Source organism: Leptonychotes weddellii, chromosome 4, assembly GCF_054177405.1.
Source record: "Leptonychotes weddellii isolate Sample4059 chromosome 4, ASM5417740v2, whole genome shotgun sequence".
NCBI classification, from domain to species: domain Eukaryota; kingdom Metazoa; phylum Chordata; class Mammalia; order Carnivora; family Phocidae; genus Leptonychotes; species Leptonychotes weddellii.
In genome coordinates this window covers 18,691,406-18,712,723 of record NC_138372.1, presented here as the reverse complement: position 1 = coordinate 18,712,723, position 21,318 = coordinate 18,691,406, and the positions used below count along the sequence as shown (strand labels likewise).

The window sequence follows — 21,318 nt, the reverse complement described above, 5'->3', positions numbered from 1 at the left end:
ATTTATTTTCTCAAACTTCATAGCAACTCTTAAGGTATTTTTTACTGCCCACTTTACAAACGAAAAGCGAGGGCACAAACGAAAAGCAAAATTAAGAGCCTTGGCCACGGAGGGCTGGGGTTCAAACCCAGGCAGTTCTGACACCACGGTTTTTGTCAGATTTTCGTCCAAACCCTTTGATACTGAAGGGGAAACTGAGACCCAGGGAAGCATAATGGCTTTTCCAAGGTCTCACAGCCAGTCGGGGACACAATCCAAGCCCATCGGTTCAGGGCTGCCTGGATCCTGGAGGGCAGTGGGGACGCCTTGGTGGCCGGGCAGCGGACCCTGCCCGCCTGGCCGGGCCGGGCCACGCCAGCAGAGCAGATGACTCAAAGGGCGGGGACGCCTTTTGCCGCGCGGCCCCGCCCCGTCCCGCTGCTCCGAGGATGCGGAGCTCTCGGGCTGGGCGAGTGGCAACCCGCCTGAGTAAAACCGGGAAAGCGCTGCCCCTGGCGCTTGGCGGGCGGCGCGGGGGAAGCCCTCACTCGGGCTGCGCGTCGCGACGCCAGCGGGGCCGGGAGGGTGGAAGGAAGACGCCCCGCGCGCGTTCCGCCGCGCTCTCCCCTATTGGCCCGTCGGGCTCCGGGGGCGGTACCCTGAGCAGCTCTCTCCCGAGATTGGACGACATCGGCCTCGGGCCCGCCTCCAGCCGCGGGCTGTGAAGGCGGGAGCGAGCGAGGCGGCCGCAGGTCCCGGCGTGTCGGAGCCGGCGGCGGAGGCTGCGAGCTGGGCTGGCCTGGGCGTGTCTCCGCTCCCCGCGGCCCTTCCCACCCAGCTCGGGGCTTCTCCTCGCCTGCCCATTTCATTTCGTCCCCATGTCCGAACGCGGGGGGCGGGGGCGTTCCCCTCTCCTCAGCTGTGGGCTTTTAATGGCGGCGTCGTGCCCCTGTCAGATTGCGCTCGCCTCCTCTCAGATTTGAGCACTTGATGGGGCTCTTCCTCGCTTTCAGAACTGGCATGCTCCCTGCCGCTCGCTACAACCTGTCCTTGCAGCACGGACCTCGGACCTCACACCTGAGACTCCCTGCTTTCCTGTCCCCTCAGATCTGAGTTCTTCAGCCTCCCCCTCCCCCTTCAGAGCAGCCTCTGAGCCGCCTTTGCGCTCTCCTGACGCTCCCGGGCCCAGACGAGTTTGTTGGGGGCCACCCTGATGGAGAGCTGGACCCGCACCCCGCAGCCTCTCACCTGGAGTCACTGGCTCCAAAGTCTTGCCTGTGGGTCCCTGAGCCAGCCCCTTGAGAGGCCAGGGCCCTAAATCAGAAGCAGAAGTCAAGGTCTCCAAATCATAAGCCAATCCCTGTCCCATCCGTCCACCAATAACTGGAAGAGACAGGAGGAGTGTCACAGGGGAACTTTATTGAGAGGAAACAGGGTCACAGCCAGCAGACACGCATTCCCTGTCATCCTGGGTCCTCCGCGCTCGCTCTCACTCGCTCTCAGTCTCTCACACACTCATTTCCAGACTCTGCCACACAGTCCCGCTCTCAGCCGCAAGGGTGGGACACTCCTCAATTCCTAAGATTCAGGGGCACACGGGGGCGGGAGGGAGGCAAGAGGGGTTAGAGGTGGCCCGGATGGCAGTGGGGTTTGGAGGAGGGGTGCAGAGAGCAGGGGTGGGGGGCTGACCACCGGTGAGGAGCGCCGGCAGCTGCAGGAAGAGCCGGCCCCCCTGGCTCAGCTGGTCCCTCTCCTTGGAGCTTTTGTGAGCGGGGGGCAGAGCGTTGGGGGAGAAGGGTCGGGGCTCCCACCCCATACTAGTCCTCTCTGCCACGGGCGGGGTGCTGGAGAGGGCCTGGCGCGGCAGGGAGGGGGCGGCCGCGGCTCAGCTCTGGGGCTCCTCGGGAGCCTCGCCGGCCTCTTCCCCGGCGCTGTCGGCGGTCCACAGCGTCAGGTTGTCTCGCAGCAGCTGCATGATGAGGGTGCTGTCTTTGTAGGAGTCCTCGCTGAGGGTGTGCAGGTCCGCCATGGCCTCGTCGAAGGTGGTCTTGGCCAGTGAGATGGCCTCCTCGGGGCTGTTGGCGATCTCGTAGTGGAAGACAGAAAAGTTCAGGGCCAGGCCCAGGCGGATGGGGTTGGTGGGTGGCATCTCCTTCTTGCTGATGTCCATGGCCTCCTGGTAGGCCGACCTGGCTGAGTCAATGATGCGCTTCTTGTCGTCACCAGTGGCCACCTCAGCCAGGTAGCGGTAGTAGTCGCCCTTCATTTTCAGGTAGAAGACCTGACTTTCGGCATCACCGGCCCCCTTGATGAGGTGGGTGTCCAGCAGGCCCAGCACCGTGTCACACACGCCCCGGAGCTCGGTCTCCACCTTCTCCCGGTACTCTCGCACCTCGGGGCCCTTCTCTTCCGAGCTCTCTTCATTGCCCTTCTGCTCGATACTGGACAGGACCCTCCAGGCAGCCCTCTGGCCACCCACCACATTCTTGTAGGCCACTGAGAGCAAGTTCCGCTCTTCGCAGGACAGCTCCTCACCCTTTTCCACGGCGCTCTTCATGAAGGCTGCCATGTCCTCATAGCGTTCAGCCTGCTCTGCCAACTTGGCCTTCTGGATCAGACTGGCTCTCTCCATGGCTCTGGTGACAGACAGACAGGCGGCGGGCTAGCTGGCTGCCTTGAAACCAGTGCCGGATTCTGTGCCTCTCCGGCTCTCGGCCTGCCTTTTGGCTGGATGGCCTGGCCCCAGAGAAGGGTGGGGAGGGACAGAGGGCGGGGCTGGGGCCCAGGACCTGCCTCCCTCTCCTCTTCTCCCCACACCCTTTCCGGCCCTTCCTTAAAGGTAAAAGGCTGGGATATGGGGTGAGTCATCAGGGCAGTCAGCAGGAGAAATCCGGCTGGGTGTTGGCCCCACCTGCAGACACCTTTCCGGGCTCCAGGCTGCCCCCTCTTGTTCAGGGATTCGAATACGTGAATGCCCACATAGCTGCCCCAGTTTCTCAAATCACATCCTCCTTCCTGGTGTTCTTCCAGGGGCCAAGGATGGCTTCAACCAACTGGCTGCTTCAGCCTAGCTAGAGGCCCATGAAGACAGGTGCACCCAGGAGGATGGGGTTCTTAATCCTACCACATACATTTCCCACCTTGGTTCAGGTGAGATAATTATGTTTAGGTAGGGCTGTAGTTTCCCGAGCACCTTCACATCCATGATTGAATTTAATCCCTCCTATGTCTCTGTGAGATGGGCCAGACTGTGACTATTACTCCCACTTTAGAGATGGGAATGCCAAGGGATGAGATGTGCTCAGGGTCACACAGCTACTAAGTCCCCTGCATCCTACTTCCTCTGGCTCCTCTTGCCAAGGCCTCTGACTTGTGAGCTCCAGGCTGTATTTAGAAGTGAGATCCAGGCTTCTTCAGGAGTCTACCTGAAATGGTTCTATCCCCTGGTCATCACTCCCCCTCAGGGTTCCCTCTGAGTTCCCAGAATGCACAGGTGGCATTGCTCAGGGTGCCACTTAATGAGGTGTTTAACGAGCGGCCCCTGACGCTCCAGCCCAGCCTTTGTAATTAGTCACCCAGTAGGTTTGTTGGACACCTTCCCCATCACAGCACAATTTTCCCTTTCAAGTTGGTGGCCTGTTGCCACTTGTTTGAGGACCTGCCCTCTGGCTCTCCACGCCGGGTCATCTACCCACTCCGAGCCGCCTGCCATCATGTATCAGTGGGGCTCCCACAGGGTGGGGGCCCAGCTTTCCTGCCTGACTCAGCCTGCCGTCTGTCAAAGGCTGGGAAGCAGGCCACTTGGGTGCTCAGCCCAATTTGGTTCCCCAGGGGGGGGACGCTAGCACCTGGGGAAAGAGACAGGACCGAGATAAAGAAGAAGGTGGTGACACATACTATTTTGTTTTATGGGGTAGCAGTCCCAGGTGAGTGCTGCCTCCCCCAGCCTGCCTCTCAGAAATTTCTCTGTCCCTTCCCTTTGACTATGGCCCTCCCTCTGACCCCTGGCAGAGGCCTCAGAGATGGGAGACTTCTCTCTTGCCAGCCTTCTGTCCCTGTTTGCTGGGATGCTGTTCTCATTCAGCCAGGAGTTTCACCTGAAGGTGTTGGCACCATGCCCGTGAGGGTGGGTTCCTGCTTATCTGCCCCACCCCTAGTGAAAGCTCAGATGGGGCTCAGGGGTGGGGCTCCCCTCACTGGGATCCAGCCAGCTTAATCTTTGCGCCAGGGCCATCTCACAGGGCTGTCCCTCCCTGGTTCCTCTTGGTTGGTGCCTGAATACCCACCTTCCCCTCCTGGAGGGAGGCTTAGGCCAGAACTCTGAGGCCCAAAGATGAGATCTGCCTCTTTGAAGGAAATGTAGGAGCATGCCTGGGCAGATACTACAGGGTTTCCAAGGAAGCAGAAGGGATTTTAGGCTTGACATCTCTAAGGCTTTGCTCAGATGGGATCACCGACACAGAAAATGATGGAAAGGAAATACATTAAAATACTAATTTAATAGAGTGTATCTTTAGGTAGTGGGATTCCGAGTGATTTTTTTCCTTTTGATTTTCTTATTTTGTTCAATGGTAGATATGTATTATTTTTCTGTAAGAGATAGAATAGCCTAGAATCTTTGGAATCAGACTGCCTGGGTTTAATTTTTAGAAGCTGTACAGCCTTGGCCAAGTGACTTAACCTCTGTGAGCCTCTGTCTTCCTAAGTGTAAAATGGGACTTATTGTGAAGATTAAATGAGTTGATGGAAAAGCCCTTACTAGAGTGAATGGTGACTTTTATTATCACATGAAACAATCCAACCAATCTTATTATTATAATCACATACACTCAAAGCACTAACATGGAGCTGGGTTCTGTGAAATGACAAAGGGTCCCAAACCAAGCCTCAGCCGAGGACTGGACCCTGCCCTGTTGAGTGTCCCTAAGAGAGGGAAGACAGATGAATGGTCAGATGTGCTCACTCAGCACTGTCTCCTCCCTCTCCAGCTGACATTCCTCTGGCCTACGCAGGCCCGAGGCCCTCAGGGACCTTCCTTTATACTAGCCATCCAGCTCAGGCTTTCCCAAGTCCTGGGGGGAAGCTGGAGATCCCAGAGCACCAGAAACCTGGAAGGCAGGGCCTGGCAGGCCTAGGAATTTTGGAGGTGCTCTGTTTCTAGGAAGGCAGCATTCTCTTCCTATCACTTAAGCCAGGAGACCTGGTGGTGGAGACCACAAGCTCCATGCCCTCAGCACAGCCAGAAGAGAGAAGGGCGAAAGGAAGCCTCTTCACTCCTCCCCCTCCCCTGCTGAAGCTTAGGGGTGACTCTGGGAGCCAGGCTACCCTGCCTGCTCTAGCCTGTCGATCCTGACTCAGTTTCTGTCTCAGACACCTCCCTTTGCCTCCAGGCCTCCGTTTCCCAAGTCCAGGAGCCCAGGCAGGCAGGAGGCGGCAGGCCCTGGCAGGGCACGGAGTCCCACCGTCAGTCGCCTGAGTCAGCAGGACAGGAGCCGGGACTGCGGCCAAGGGGGCTTTCCTCCTCCTGCCTGCTGTCTTCCATATAGCATCCATCCCGCCAGCAGGTTCAAGAGGCAGCCAATCCTTAGCTGGTAATCACAGGCTTGTGACAGAGAAGGCAGCCACCAGTTGTTGCTATCTATCTGCACTGAGAACAGAAGACAGGACTCTGAATATAGCAGGAGGGAGTGATTAGAATCCAGGAAGAACTTCCTATGAAATTTTTTCCAGTCTTGGAATGATCAAATTAAACAGGTGACTGGAGGAAGGTATGACACCTCTCCCCCTGGTTAGTTGTAAACAAGAGTTCAGTTATCCAGCCAAGGGCTCACCCTACTAGTTGCCTTTGGGAGGGAATATTAGATTACTTTTAAGTGACTCAGCTATCCTGTCTTTTTCTCCTCAAGGCACTGTTGTTTAGAGTATCCCACATCTCCTAGACCAGTCCAGTCTAGGATACAGTGTGCAGTTAGTGGAAAGAGATTGGAATGTCAGCCTAGGGACTGCATCCCAAATCTGTTTTAAGGGCTTTCAGGGGAAAGGGAGGGTCCCTTCCTGCCTCTGAGCCTCAGTTTCCCCATCAGTACAAGGAGGCCAGCACAGATCACCTCTAAGCCCTCTGATGGCTGTGAATAACAGCCTCTAGCTGGGTTTTCCCTCTGAGGTCCCCTCCTCCTGAAGCAGCCCTATTCATTCCTTGGGTAGTGCAGAAGGGTCAGAGGTTATGGCAGAGATTGGGTTCGAATCCTAGATTTGCTGCTTTATCAGTTGGGAGACCCTGCGCAACTCCTGTGCCTTCCTTGCGCCTCAGTTCCCTCATCTGTAAAAAAGCTGACATCACCTTTCTCATAGGTTTAGGTGAGAAAATGGGCCTGGCCCTCGGCTAGCGCTTGCTAAAGGGCTGCCATAATTATTTGTGAGCTCTTAGCATACAGTGCGTGTATCTCGGTGTGGGGCAGCAGCTGGGGGGAGGGAAGGGTCCATGAGATTGTTAACCCGGACTGTGTTCAGTTCAAGGGGTGACAGTCCCATCTTGGTGGGACTTTCAGAGTTGAGGTCAGCTAAGGCTTGAAGGTCTCTAGCACTAAGACCAGTTCTAGAAGAGGACACTGGCTACACTTCCGGTGTCACTTCTGGCTTCACTGCGCCTCTTCTTTTAAATCTCCAGAACAGGGGCGCCTGGGTGGCTCAGTCGGTTAAGCGACAGACTCTTGGTTGCGGCTCAGGTCATGATCTCATGGATCAGAGCCCTGCATCGGGCTCTGCGCTCAGCAGGGAGTCTGCTTTAAGATCCTCTCCCTCCGCCTCCCCTGCCACCCCGCCACTCACTCAATAAATAAATCTTTAAATCTCCGGAACGGTGCTGACCAACTAGAACAAAGCTGGCGGTGAGGGTAAGCCGGATGTTCTGCCCACTCATCACAGGCCTCACCCCTGGACCCCAACTAAAGGTGGCACCAGACAGCCAAGGATATGGCAAGAAGAGGGAAATCTTTATTTCGGTTAAAAAAGGTACAGGACGGCAGACAAGCAGCCCCCGGCCGGCCGTGGACTCAGCCGATTTCCTAGGCCCAGCCCAGTTTCCTTTCGTCTGAAGGGCTGTCAGAGCTAGCTCAGTCCCTCAGTGCCTGGGGCAAAGGGCTCAAGCATCCTCCTTGCATCTTACCTACTTGGGGTAGTGGGGACCGAGGGGCCGAGGGGCCGTGGGAACAGTGTCAAACCGGTTGTGCTTAGAACAGTCACCAAACTTGTTCAGCAGCGTCATCAACCACCAACACCCCAGAGGCTCCTGAAGAAACCTGCTCGGCTCCACTAAGGCTATGCCTGATGCTGGGAGGGGGCAGGCTGTAAGGCCAGATTCCTGCAGAGTCTTGACACCTTACGGATCTGGGGAAGGGGACGGGAAGTGGAAAAGGGGGCAAGTTTCAGCATAGTATTATATCATTGTGCTGACAGCTGCGTTATGGCTTTCTACACTCTGGCTGGCATGGAGTGGGGATGGGGGCAAGAGGCCAGTCCCTGCCCCCTGTGGAGGGCTCTGGAGAGCACACGTGGGGGGCAGGCTTGGGGGCAGACCCTGTAGGCACAGACGGTGGCAGATGGGCCACAGGTTAGGCAGGTGGAGGTGCCGGGTGCCTGGCGCCCCTCAGGCCACTCCTGGAGAGGCAGAGAGCAGCGGTCCTCAGGAGGTCCTTAAGCCCCCGCACACACTGGAGATCCCAGCAGGATGGCAAAGAAGGAGAAGAGACAGGGTTAGCAGGATTGGGAGGAGACAGGAGGCCTGCAGGGGCGCTGGCGGGGACAGGGGCTACCCCAGCACCTGCCTCTTCCCCACAGAAGGGCCGAGGCTTGGGCGGCAGGCAACAAAGCAGGAGAGAAAACGGGCGGGTGAGAGCTCGGCAGGGACAGAAAGCCAGGACCCAAGTGTTGGTGACTGAGGGCTCCTGCACACCAGGCCACCAGCAGAACAGGCCCAAGCCGCTCAGAGCAGGTACGCCCCCCTCTCCCCAACCTCGCCCTTCACCTCCTGCTCCAGTGGGAGAGCTGCTCTGCGTGAAGCTACTTCCTCAGTCCAGAGCAGGGCTGGGCTCTTAGCCCTGCCCTCACGCCCCGATCCTTCTGTTTGGGGGGGGGAAGCCCTGGCGGCCCTACCACCGCGAGCACGCACACCACACCACACACCAGACAGATGAATGGGCTCCATGGGGTTGGCAAGGCATGCGATGAGGACGAGATGGTGTGTGAGGGGGGCGGGCAGTGCTGGCTGACAGGGGAGGTACGGTCTTACCAGCTAACCCTCTGCAAAGAGGCCTGTTAGCTCCCCTCAGGCTGTGCAGGAGATGGCAAAATCCTGACAGGTGTCCTCCTGGGGGAGATACCAGAGAGGCGGGCCAGTGTTATGAGTTGTCTGGCTGGGCCCTGCTGCCCAGGTGGGGCTGGGGGCCAGGGAGGCTCCGGCTCGCAAACTGGAATCTACTGTCTCAGAAACCTTTTCTTAGCTGGGCAGTCCCTGGGGCGTCAGAGTGGAAACACAGCAAGGAGAAAGAACCTGGGAGTCTCTAAGTCCCGGAGGCAGGGGAAAGTAGAGGGGACAAAGAGGGGACAGGATGGCCTCTTCTTACATGCTCATGGGGGCCTCGCCCCCTTGCTCGGCCTCCAGCAGACAGACTCAGCCAGGAGAGGAGAACGTTAACCATATCACTGGGCTTCCTGCCTTCTGCCTCCCCAGGAAAGACCAAGTTTGGCTGAAAGAACAGAGGGCTGCCAGTTGGAGCCTCAGCAAAGAAAGAGCAAACAAAAACCAAACCAAAGCAAATCAACTCTTAAAAACAAAAATTTTATTACAAGCAGGAACAAAGAATACTGGCTTAAATAAAAGGCAGGTGGGAGTCCCCTCCTCTAGCCAGCTCCCTCCCCACTTCCCAGCACCGCTGTAGCATGGCCCAGGGTCCTGACACTAGGGCAGAGCTGCTTCTCCCAGAGGGGACCCTCTGGGACTGCCATTTCTCAGCTGCCTCTGACCCACTAGCCTCTGCAGCAAGGAAGGGCAAGATGCGAGGACTTCCTCGTCACTTTCCCAGGGCTTCAGGCCACCTGAAGGGCCAAGGAGGGGGACAGAACAATTTCCTATTTTGACAAGAAGCTATAGTTTCCAGCAGAGAAGGGACATCCTTTGAGTTTCTGGCCCTTGCCTCTTGGACCACCCTGCTCTTTCCTCCCTTTTCTCTGGACGGAGTCTTCCAGTGGGCAGAGACTCCCCGTCCTCTAGCCACTGGCACTAGGTCGCATACTCAGAGCCCAGAGGAGGGAGTGTGGCTTGTAGAATGGCAGCCGCTCCCCCCAGCCATTACCCCATCAGCCCCGCCCAGCCTCAGCCTGTCTGGGCAGGTCCCAGGCTTCCTAATGTCCGAGGAGGAAGGAAAGGCAGGAGGAGGGGGGCTGAGCTGCAGCGACAACCCAAGGGTCTCTTGTGATCCACGCACAGGCTCCCTGTGGCCACAGCTCAGGCTGCTCCTGCTGCTGCTCGCTGACACCCGAGGGGGACGGCGGGGAGAGGGGCAGCCCAGGGGGTGTAGGGAAGTGGGAGCCAGCCTCATTCGCACAAGGGCCCATGCGAACACACACACACACACACACACACTCACACACACTCCCCAGCCAGAAGTTCTCTTAGAAATTTATTAAAACCAACTTGCCTTCTGATAATCCTTAACCTGGCACTACACAGAGAGCAATGTGGCTGACTTTTTTTTTTCTTCTTCCATTTAAAAAATGCTATGTAGAAAAGAGGTCTATAAAATTGTGCAAAATACCCAGCATTAATTAACCCGTTTCAAGTATTGCCAGCATGAGTGTAACCCGCCCAGCCCAAGAACGGACTTGGGAGAGAGGTGGGGCGCCAGACTGGGATCCCTCAGAGAACCCTCCATGGATAGCGAGGGGGCAAGGCCCCCACTTCCTAGTGTGCTGCCCAGGAGTCATGCAGGAGCTGAGGTCTTGGGTAGCTTCCTCTGACACAGGCTGTCCCCCACCCGCCCCCACCTCTGCCCTTTCTATCTGGAACCCCAGCTCTATCCCACTGGCCATCCCCATATAAAAAACAAGAACAAAAACGGAAGAACAATGATCATCACAAAGAGAATGAAGGAGCCCACAAACCAAAGCAGCCCACGGAGGAGGCATCCTCTCCTATAGCCTGCTGTCCAGAGCCGAATGCTCGTGGGTCCTGCTTCACCGCCAGGACCCGGGCTGCGCAGAGCCCAGCAGCTCCCCTACCTGGGAGGCATCGCACTCAGTCAGCACCCTCACTCACACAGGGCTTGCCCTGGCACAGGCAGAGACGTGGCATGGCCCCCTCGCGGCCTCGGGGGCCCTGGCCTCTCTCTCCTGTCACTCCTGCCACTGATCAGCTGGGGGGATGTAGGGCCCAAGGCTGTGGGAACTTGGGTTTGGGGAGCAGAGGGTACAGCCATGGAGGTGTGGGGAAAGCCACGCAGGGTGGGAAATAAATACGAAAGAGTCTTTGGCGGCTCTGCTTCCCGTGGGTGGAATGGGGAGGGTCCCAGCAGGTGTGGAGGGCGGCAGGTGAGTGCAGAGGGGTGGACAGGCCAGCAGGTAGCAAGTACTGAGCCCAGTTCAGGGGTGGCCTCCTACCATGCTGGCGTCGGGCTTGGCTCCGCAGGCTGGCTCATCGCTTCTGACGGGTGAGGGCAACACGGTGTCAGACTGCACAAATCCCCTTCGGTCAATCAGGCTTCCAAAACACAAGAGGGGACATGTGAGGGCCCCCGCCCGACACCAGTGATCCAGGCCAGGGGGCCGAATGGCACAGGCCATTTCCCAGGCAAGGAAAGACCTAGTCCTAGAAACCCTGAGAAAGGGGAGTTGATCTCCAGTTGGGGGCTCAAGACCCTTCCCTTCCAGAAGGGCCCACTCTGCACTCTGGACACCTGGTTTTGGCCACCGGATTTATTCCCTGTTAATTCAAAGCAGCCCATTTTGCTGTCTGGCTGCCACAGAGCCAGGCTGCGGGGAAGGGGAAGAGCAGGACGGAAGGGCATTTGGAACTAGTGCGATGCCCACTGTCACCCACCCCCACCCCCACGGCAAGCATGACGGGCATATCAGGCAGGAGAAGCTGGTGGGGTGGGGGTGGACAGTGTGCGAAGTCTTGTTCCCACAGCGTCCACTGCAATTTAACAGCTGTTCTGGCGCTCTGGCGCCCCCTGGTGTGCAGACAGAGGGGCACTTCCCAGCAGGTCTGAGCCACCAGGGCGCCCCCGCCAGGAGGGAGGATGGAGGCCCCCCACCCGACGAGGCCATCAGCACCAGAAGGGGAGAGTTGCTCAAGCGTGGCCAAAACATTAACTGTGGTGATCCCTGGCGAACAAGATTACAGGTGATATCTAATACTCTTCTTAATATTTTGTACTTAATTTTTTTCTACAATGAGCATATGTTATTAATTACACAGAATTCTTTTATGTGACAAATGCCTTGAGTACACTCTGCAGGGGATGGTGGGCAGAGGGTTTCCATGCTGTGAGGAGAGGTCTGCTGCTTCCAGAACCTCTTTGAGAGGTGTGGACTCACAGGGCTGCCCTGCACTGGCCAGGCCAGGCCCTGGGACCTCTCCCCGCTACCCCTGGCTCACCTGGGAGGTAGGGGGCCGCAGAGCACAGCACAGCAGTTGGTGATAACACTTCTATGGCTGTAGGGATTGATGGAGGCCTCACCGCCCCTCTTGCTGGACCACGAGCCTTTGATCTGCCAGCAGGAAGGAGGTCTGAGTCAGGTACCTCCCTTGCTTCCATTTTTTAGGAGGGAGGTCTAGAGGCTGGGAAAAACTGGTGAATTCTGAAACCAATTCTGGATAGACTATTGGAGGGGATGTGTCTTTAACCCGGGCTATTCAGTGAGTGTGGGGGACTGCTGGATCTGGGGGGACCTGGCAGAGAGGAAGAAGCCCTCATCAGGACAGAGAACAGAGCCCAGCCAGAGAAGCCTCCAAAGGCAACCTTTTGGGTGCATCCTCTCTTCCCTGGCCAGCCACCTACGAGTGAAGGTCGTGCAAGGGGACGGGGCTCAGGCTGACCTGGCTGTGAACCCTGGCCCTGCCACCGACACACTGATGACCCTGGAGAGGCCACTTCTCTGAATCTCAATCCTCATTTGAAAAACAGGGAACTCTGACACCGTCAGTGGGGCATTCGATGAGATCCTGCCCGTCTCTAGATCCGCGAAGCCAGATCAAAGGCACCGGGGAGTCTAGCAAGGAAGGACACCTGCCTGACTCTAGCCCAGAGTTTTCCAAACTTACTTGGCCACCACACATCTTTTTACCTAACCCCCAGTAACATGCTGAAGAACTAGCACCCACGAAACCGCCTTGGGAGATGCTGGCTGATGTCATTTCTGCTCTGTACCAATCATCCGGCACATGATACCCCAACATGAGTGCTAAGTTTTGTTTCCCGGAATGAGAGGCTGAGGTCAAAAAATGTGTTTTCTGTTGGTCATGGGCCTCTGAGCATACGTGATGGCAGCCGAGGCGCAGGTGCTCTCATGTGCTTCCTTACTGTTTGCGAGAACAGGAAGGGGACGTCAGGTCTGGCCCACGGGCTTGGGCACACAGGGGTGCTCAAACAATGCTTGCTGGTGGAGGGCCACAAGACGGCCTCCCGGTCCTGTCCTCGCTGTCCCCCTCGGTAAGGGAGCCCAGGGACACCCTGACAGTCTCCGAGTGCGGTGTGGTGGGGGGCACAGGAAGCTGAGCCGTGGCTTCCGGCCCCAGCCCTGGCTCTGTCCCTTTCCAGCTGTGTGACCTTGGGGCTCACTCAGCCACCAAACGGGAGAAAAGCATCCCTTTTCCTTCTGCTTCAGAGTTGGCAAAAGGACCCCAAAAGAACTCTGGAAACAGGCACACGCGGGCTAACGTAATGGCTTACGGTGCAGCGCTGCCTCTCGGTTAGCGGGAAAGCCGCGCCGGGCGGCCCAGGCACACGGGGTCTTCGAAGCCTGCACTAGGGTCTCCCGGGGCCAAGCCGTGAGAGCTGGAAGGCAGTGTCTCCACCCATGTCACCCCAGCAGCCGAGAGTCAGGCTGCACGGTGGCCGCTCCAGGCTCCCTCAGCCCTGCCTCCTTCCCAGGACCCCGCCCAGGATCCAGCCTTACTCACGTCTTCGTTAGTTGTCAGGTTGGAGGCGACGAGGTAAGTATGAAACCCTGAGAGGCCCAGGATGGACCAGATGGAGAAGAAGCAGATCACCAACTCCAGCACAGTGAGCACGGTGGTCAAGGATGCACACGGGGACAGGGCCGGGAGCCTCCCTTGAGCCTGGGAGCTTGCCACGCTCTGCCTTTCTCACCTATCCTTCCATGAGCTACTTCCTCAGAAAGGAAGGGAGTTTGTAACCTTCCTGTGGCCCACTCACCACTTCTCAGCAGGATCACCTCCTGGGCCCTAAGGAGGGCTTGGGAGCCCCTTCAAGAGCAGGATGGGTAATGGACAGTAGAGGGAAATGAGGATTCCAGGCACCCAGAACCCCATATAGGACATGGTCCAGGAAGCTTGGTGTCTTAAGGGAAGACAGGGACTGTGGGACTCCTGAGAGTTCTTGGACACCCCAGCCCCCTGCTCAGGCCACTTAGGATCAGTTCTAGCCCGGGCAGGAACAGAAGCAGCTGGTACAGCGGATTATTCTTGAGGACAAACACTGGCTCTACACCATTCCCCTCTGTTTATAGGAGGCGTGGGAACCCACCCCAGTGAAGGGGCCTTGCTCCCACCAGGGCATCCACCAGATCACAAAGGATATCTTGCTGGTGTCTCCTTCAGAGTGGAGAGGAAGTTGCTTCCCTGAGAGCCTGGGCAAGAAAAAACAGGACCGGGCACAGCTCGGAGAGTGACCACAGCCCCCTGACTTGAGCTTGCTGGCCCCCCAATCCCGCTTGCCCCTGCCCCCTACCCCAACTCACGCAGCGTCAGGTGGGTGACCACACAGGCGAAGATGAAGGCCGTCAGGAACGAGAGGGAGAGAATAAATGCGTAGAAGAAGCGGTAGTTCCGTCTCCCCACACAGTTGCCCACCCAAGGACAGTGATGGTCAAACCGTTCTGGAAAAGGGCCAGGGGAGACGGGTTAGTGTCCCTGGCCTGCGACCACCACAGGTGTTCAGAGGCCTCACGCCACGGCTGGGGCTTTCCTCCCCGCCAGGCTCTCTGCACGCACCCACCCACCGTTCCTCGGACGCTCCCTGCTTCTGGACCTTTGTGCACAGGTTCCTACTGCCCCACATTCGCTGTCTCTTCACCTGGTTAAGGGTAATTCCCCCTTCATGACTCAGCTGCAAAGCCACTTCCTTAAGAACGCCTCTGATCCCAGACAAGGTGAGGGCCCTCTGTTATCCGCCCCGTTCCTTATCTGTAGCGCTTGGCCCATGTGTTTACATACTTATTTGTAACTAGTGGCCTGGCCAAGGACCCCTGCTCAGTTGTAAACTCCATGAGGGGGTCTGTTTTGGCCTCACACTGAGCTGAACCCTAGGGTCCAGCAGTGCCTGGTACAAAGATCCACAAAAAAGTACTTGTTGCCTGGCCTATGACCCTGGCCACATGCCAACCACCAAGGATCCCCATTCCTTGCTCTAGAACTAGAGGCCCAGGGAGGGGCTGGGCTGCTCTGTCACTTGCGGAGAGCTGGCATGAAAGGCCTGGATCACACCCAGACTGGTAAGAAAAGTCCCCTGTGAGAATATGGATCACAAGCCCATTGCAGGCCTCACACCATGGCCAGCACTCTTCATGGGGGAGGTGGGGGGGGTGGGTCCTCAGGGATGAATAACACTCACTGAGTCACCCACTTCCCTGCCTACTGTCATGGGTGTTCTCTGCTGTTCTCTCACTCAGGGAGCGCTGAGCTAGTGTGATGAGCTCACTGCCTGGGAACCATACAGTCACCACGGCTCAGCTTGCCTGGGTCCTCTTACATAGCATTTCCCTTATGACACCCTCCCAGGGGCACACCCCCAGTCCCCATCAGGGCTGTCTGGCCTCTGGTGAGCAAGAAGAGGAGACAAAACAGTCTCTGGTTCCCCGGCAACCACTGCAATTGTGGGTCAGGAGCTTAGCTTCCAATCTTGGCTACATCCTCTCCACCTTACCAGCTTGAACTCCTCTGTTCCCAGATTCTGTCCCTCCCAAACCCTGGGAATCAGATCCAAAGTCATTCAGTATCGCTGGCCCTGGGCCACTGGATGATTAATCATTCTCTTTCTGGCCCAAAAGTATCTAGAGTGTTATTGCTCCAGTCTCTGGTTCCTGGAAGCTTGGACCTACTGAGAACCAGGCTGAGGCCTGGAAGAAGGGTCCAGGGCCTCTCTGTGTCTGCCCCATACTTCAGAGCTGGGGGAAAAGAATCTACCAATCCTGGGCTGAAGCCAAGATACCACTGGTCACACTCTACGCCTCTCCCTATAGCCCCTCCTCGGTCTGAGCAAATGTGGGTGAAGCAGACTTCCTGCCCAGCTCTGGCTGATTCAGACACAGCCTCACCCCCATGAGTGACTCCCCTGTCTCCAGGGCTCCTTGCATCACTCCCTGCTGCCTCCCACTTACCCACACAGTTGTCACAGACACTGCAGTGTGACGTCCGTGGTGGCCGAAACATCTTACAGGTGAAGCAGTACTTCAACTTGACCATCTGCCCGTTGATCATCACCTCCCGGGTCCGAGGGGGTGGCCGGTATGTGGAACTGCCTGTGTTATCTGAGGGCGGGAGGAGAGGGAGATGGGGGATCTTCGAGCCCGGAGCCAAGAGCCCCGGCTGGGGAGAAGCCACTGCTCCCTAGTAGGGACAAGAGAAGCCTTCAGGAAACCGCTTCCTGGGAACAAGCCACTGGGATAAAATGCAGGCCCAAGGCGGGGACAACTATGAAGATCTGCTACAGCCTACCGAAACTTGCTGTATGCCAAGCCCTGTGCTAAAGCTTTACACACCGGCTCACGCACCGCTGGCTGTATACAACTTTGAGAAGGAGACCCTGGGAAGACTTAGGGAGGTTTATCTGAATCTAGTCAAGCCCGAACTAAGTTCCAGTTTCCAGGAGGTTCAGGAGATGGAAGGACAAAGTAAACAACACTATGAGAAAGCAATCAGATCCAGAATGTGGGACGCCTACAAGACCACTGGCCTGATCTCTAACAAAATCAATGTCACTTACAAAGAGAAGGAGATGGCTCTAAATTAAGAGACACGAACAAATGCAATGCATGATCTTAGATTGGATCCCGTCTTGAAAAGCAAAACAAAACACAGCAACAAGAAAGACATTTGGCGGGGAACTGGGGAAAAAGGAATATAGGTTAGAAATTTGGGAGCTATTAATTTTCCTAGCTGTAATAATGGAATTGTGGTCATGCAGGAGGCTGTCTTTAGATTTTGGAGACACATGTTGAAGTATTTATGGATAAAGTGTCTATAATGTCTATAATTTACGATGAAATGGTTTACAAATTATAAGCATAGGGGTGTCTGGCTGGCTCAGTCAGAAGGGCATGTGACTCTTGATCTTGGGATTGTGAGTTCTAGCCCCATGTTGGGTGTAGAGATTCCTTAAAAATAAAATCTTTTAAAAAAATTAAAGAAAAAAGAAAGAAGTCATAAGTATATAAGATATAAATAAGAGACACTAATTACAACTATTTACTGACATGTAGAAATTCATTGTATTTTCCCACTTTTCTGTATATTTGAAATTTTTCATAATAGAAATTTTAAGTGGAAAAGAAATGCAGAAATATATTGTACTCATGGATTAAAAGACTCAGCATTAGGGGCGCCTGGGTGGCTCAGTTGGTTAAGCAACTGCCTTCAGCTCAGGTCATGATCCTGGAGTCCAGGGATCGAGTCCCACGTCAGGCTCCCTGCTCGGCAGGGGGTCTGCTTCTCCCTCTGATCCTCTTCCCTCTCGTGCTCTCTGTCTCTCATTCTCTCTCTCTCTCAAATAAATAAATAAAATCTTTAAAAAAAAGACTCAGCATTAGAATTAGATTTATTCTCCCTAAATCAATCTGCACATCAACATAATTCAAGTCAAAAATCCCAGTATGGGCTGCCTGGGTGGCTCAGTCGTTAAGCCTCTGCCTTCAGCTCAGGTCATGATCCCAGGGTCCTGGGATCGAGCCCCGCATTGGGCTCCCTGCTCCGCGGGAAGCCTGCTTCTCCCTCTCCCTCTGCCCTGGCTTGTGTTCCCTCTCTCGCTGTGTCTCTCTGTGTCAAATAAATAAATAAAATCTTAAAAAAAAAAAAAATCCCAGTATGTTTTTTGGGGGAGATGAAATTGACAAATTCAATCTAAAATTTATACAGAAATGCAAAGAGCCATGAATAGCCAAGGCATTCTTGAAGGAAAAAAGCTAAAGGCCTTATATGACTAGATCTCAAGACTAATGATAAAGCTCTAGTACTTAAGAAGGCCTGGTTTGGGTGCAAGGGTAGAAATGCTGATCAATGGAACAGAAAAGAGAATCCAGAAACAGACCTGACATGTACAAGGGTGGGGGGGAGGGTCCTGTGACACTGCTCATATAGTGTTTCTTGATCTGGGTGCTGATTATATGTGTGTGTTCGGTTTGTGAACACTCAACAAACAGAACACTTATGATTTGTACACATCTTGTAAGCCCATTATTCTTCAGTGAAAACTTAACAAAAAGAGGTTTAAGTAACTTGTCCGAGGTCATGAAGCTCAGATGCAGGTGAACAGGAATCCGAACCCAGGTCTGCCACATGCAAAAGCCCACAATTCTACCCACTGAGTCTCTTGGTCCCCCAGGCCTCAAAGGACCAAAGTCCCCAAAGCAGTGGCTCCTTCCTGACAGAATTCTGACAGTCCCATGAAGCTGCTTGTGATCCCCAGCCCTTAGCAATGTTCCCAGCTGTTGCTTCTACTGAATGCACTCCCCAGACAGCATCTCCAGTTTGGCCACGTGCCTTGAAAATAACTTACGGACTGCCTACCAGGGGCCAGGCACTATTCTAGGCGCCTGGCATGCATCAATGAAGCAAACGGACTTGGGTCTCACATTCCAGTTACCAAACAGACTCTTGCTAGGCTGTTCACCATCACCCCAACCACCATGTGTTTAAAATGGAGCTCAGCACCCGAACGTTTCTTCTTTAAAACCGGCAGCAGGGTAAAGGGCAGGGGGTGTGAGGTCAGTGGACACACTCTGAAACCTGGTTTTGCCAGACTTGCTGAAGTCAAGTGAACTTCTCTGAGCCTCGGTTTTCTCACCTGTAAGATGGAAGGAACGGGTAGAACGGAGCATGAATCCTGGCTCCACCTCTTACTAGCTGGTTTTCTCCTAACGACAGCGTATGCTAGATGTCCGACCGGGCAAGTCATTTAATCTCTCTGTGCCTCTGTTCCCTTGATCACTGAAATGTGGATAATAACAGTATCTTGATCACTGAAATGTGGATAGTAACAGATAATCTCTCTGTGCCTCTGTTTCCTTGATCACTGAAATGTGGATAATAACAATAACATCATAGGGTTGTTGTGAGGGTTAAATGAGTTAATATACGTTAAGTGGCACAAAGTAAATGCTGAAGAAGCACACAGAATTATAAAGAGAAAGAAAGGAAGAGGCAAGGAAGAGGAAACACTGAGCACCTACTATATGCTGAGCACGTTGCATATATTATCTTCTTGAACCCTGAGAACATCCCAGGAGGTAAGGTTATCATTACCACCTCTAGGTCACAGTTAAGGAGACTTTTCAGTGAGGTGAAGTGACGTGCTCGAGGCCACTCCCAGCTAGGAAGTGGCAGAACCCAGATGTGAACCCAAGTTTCCAAAAACTTGGGTTTGAGGTCTTTTTTAAATTTTAAAGTGTCACAATGAGTGTTATTTAACCCTGCCTGGTTCCTTATTTCTGCCAGTGGCACAGTCCAAGAGCTGGAAAGAACCTCAAAGAACATATAACACAGCCCCTAGCACAGAGTGAACACTTGAAAATTGTCCCTTCACTGCCTGCTTCTCTTCTAACCCCTTCAGTTTACAAATGAGAAAACAGGCCCAGAGAGGTTAGGGAAGTTACCCAAAGTCACAGAGCCAGCGAGTTGCAGAGGCAGGGAAACTCCGTTTGGAGACCCTTTGCAGACCCTTCCTTCTCCCTTACCCCTTCACGGCCAGTCGCTAGGCCTCGTCAGGATCTTCCTTCATAATCTTTCACTCTCCTCCCAATGCCCTAACCCAGGCCAGCCCCTATCACCAAACAGCTTCCCCAGAAGGCTCCCTGCTCCCAGCCCCTCTGCCTTCCAACCCCCCTTGCACACACCACCACATTTCTCTAAATAACCCCTTTTGAGTTACAACCCTTCACTGGCCTCCCCTAAAAACCAGATAAAGGACAACTTCCTGTCCTGATACTAGGACCCTCCACAACTGGGCCCGACCTCTGCTCCTGGCTTTTCTCCCACCACTCTTCCCCGAGTCCCTGCAGCTTCAGCTTCCTGCCCCTGTTCCGACCAAGCCCTGGCCCCTGCCTTCTCCTTGCTCACCAGGACTCTCCTGCTCCCTGTCCAGTCTTCCAGAAGCTTCTCTGAGCACTGCTGCCATGGGGGCTCTTGTGCCTCACACCTAGCGCCTGCTCCCTGCTGGGCTGTGATGGGGCTGCTGTGTACGGGACGCTGTCTCTCCCCCTAGACCGCATGCCCGCTGAGGACAGGGCTGGTGGGAGAAACAGGCAGTCCCCGGCCCATGAGCCATCGGGGAGCAGGCAAAGAGGAGAGAATACATGCTGTGGACTCAGGCAGGCCTAGAGTTCAAATCCTGACCCTCCCATTCACGAGCTAGTGCCGTCAGGGAGGGGACTGAACCTCTGTGAGCCTGTGGTTGCATGTGAAAAAGCAGACAAATAACAACAGGCTGGAAGGCTTATAGAAGGATCAGAAATAGTACCTGGAAAGGAACTGGCGCTTGGTGAGTACTTACTAACAGCTGTGTTGGCATGGCCTCTGGAGTCTGCAACACTAGGTTTGAAACATGATTTTGCTACCCACTCGCTACCGAAGGAAGTCCCTTCACCTCCTGGAGCCTCGGCTTCCTCATCCGTCCAATGGAGAGAAGACAGTCTCAGACTCACAGGATTGTGGCGGGTGCTCAGTGCGATGCTGCAGGACAGCCCTGAGCACGGGGCTAGATTCACAGGAGCCTCAGTCCTGACACACAGTTCACGTTGGGACACTCCAGCTTGCACAATCCTCCACCTCTTTCCAAAACTCTTGATGCTACTCCAAACCCAACCTGTAACCCTACCCCATGGGCCAGGTCCAGCTCTCATCCCTGCCCACTGCGGCTTCCAGGCTTGGACACAAGCTTTGAAGCCAGACAGATATGTATGTGGCCCAACCACAACTAGTTATGTGATATGGGTCAAGTGGCTTAACTTCTCTGTGCCCTCATCTGCTAAAAAAGAAAATAGGACATAATCAAACTTGCCTCCTAGTGTTGTAAAGGAAGATGAAGCAAGAACTCAGCAAGTGGGCTTATTAGCAAAACATCTAGCACTGGGTCAGAGCTGAATAAACACTAGCCATTATTATTATTGTTCTTCCCATGAAAAACTATATTCCAAACAACTTATTTACCAAACTTCAGAACCCAACTCATCCGTGAGTGAAGGGCAGCCACAGACCCACTTGAGGAAAGAGGAGGAGAAAATTCCTGGAATCCTCACTTGGGTTCCCACAGGCCCCCAGGCAGGCAGGGGACTCCTACCAGTATGTTGTGGCCTCCGGGGACCAGGCTTCCTCCTCTCGAGAACGCAGAGAAAGAGGAAGTAAAGCTCTGCACACCCAACTTCCTTGGGTTGCCAAGAGCTAGGGGCGGGGGAGAAAGTGTCCCCCTGGAGCAAGGGAGCCCCCTGGATGCACCGGGGCCCTCACCAAGTTGGGTCAAAGGAGGCCTTGCAGGGATGCCCCTCTGAATGTGCAGGGATGCCCCTCAGCCTGTCCCACTGTTTATTCATGCGGACCAACCCCGGCCCTGAACTCCTCCTCCACGTATTCCTGCCAACAGCTTATTAGTGCCAGACAAGTCCCTCTGCCATTCCTGACCACAACGCTCCACCTCTTAAGTTTCAATAGAGACAATTTTTTTTTTTTAATAACCAATTGTAGGAAATAAGCATTCTTTTTTTTTTTTTTTTAAGATTTTATTTATTTATTTGAGAGAGAGAGACTGAGAGAGAGAGAGCATGAGAGGGGGGAGGGTCGGGAGGGTCAGAGGGAGAAGCAGACTCCCTGCCGAGCAGGGAGCCCGATGCGGGACT

The 21,318-nt window shown here is 54.9% G+C and overlaps 2 protein-coding genes across 2 annotated transcripts in view; both read right to left on the bottom strand.

Moving 5' to 3' along the window:
- Positions 1-1,378: 1,378 nt before the first annotated feature.
- Positions 1,379-10,732, bottom strand: SFN (stratifin). The gene is made up of 2 exons (XM_006739553.3): positions 10,633-10,732; positions 1,379-2,615 (listed from the first exon to the last, which is right to left on the bottom strand). Exon 2 carries the CDS (start codon positions 2,609-2,611, stop codon positions 1,865-1,867), a length of 747 nt encoding a protein of 248 aa, XP_006739616.1. The 5' UTR covers positions 2,612-2,615; positions 10,633-10,732; the 3' UTR covers positions 1,379-1,864.
- The window catches only part of ZDHHC18 (zDHHC palmitoyltransferase 18), a 23,416-nt gene continuing 10,892 nt past the window's right edge, over positions 8,795-21,318 (bottom strand). The window contains exons 3-8 of the mRNA XM_006739557.3: positions 15,595-15,744; positions 13,957-14,094; positions 13,797-13,845; positions 13,157-13,259; positions 11,633-11,745; positions 8,795-10,732 (exon numbers count right to left, since the gene is read on the bottom strand). Of these exons, the coding sequence (XP_006739620.2) occupies positions 10,615-10,732; positions 11,633-11,745; positions 13,157-13,259; positions 13,797-13,845; positions 13,957-14,094; positions 15,595-15,744 (671 nt within the window). The 3' untranslated portion in view covers positions 8,795-10,614. The remainder of the gene's footprint in view (positions 10,733-11,632; positions 11,746-13,156; positions 13,260-13,796; positions 13,846-13,956; positions 14,095-15,594; positions 15,745-21,318) is intronic.

Bases quoted from the DNA above. Each gene is read 5' to 3' on its own strand.
- SFN (XM_006739553.3), bottom strand. From the start codon at position 2,611: ATGGAGAGAGCCAGTCTGATCCAGAAGGCCAAGTTGGCAGAGCAGGCT.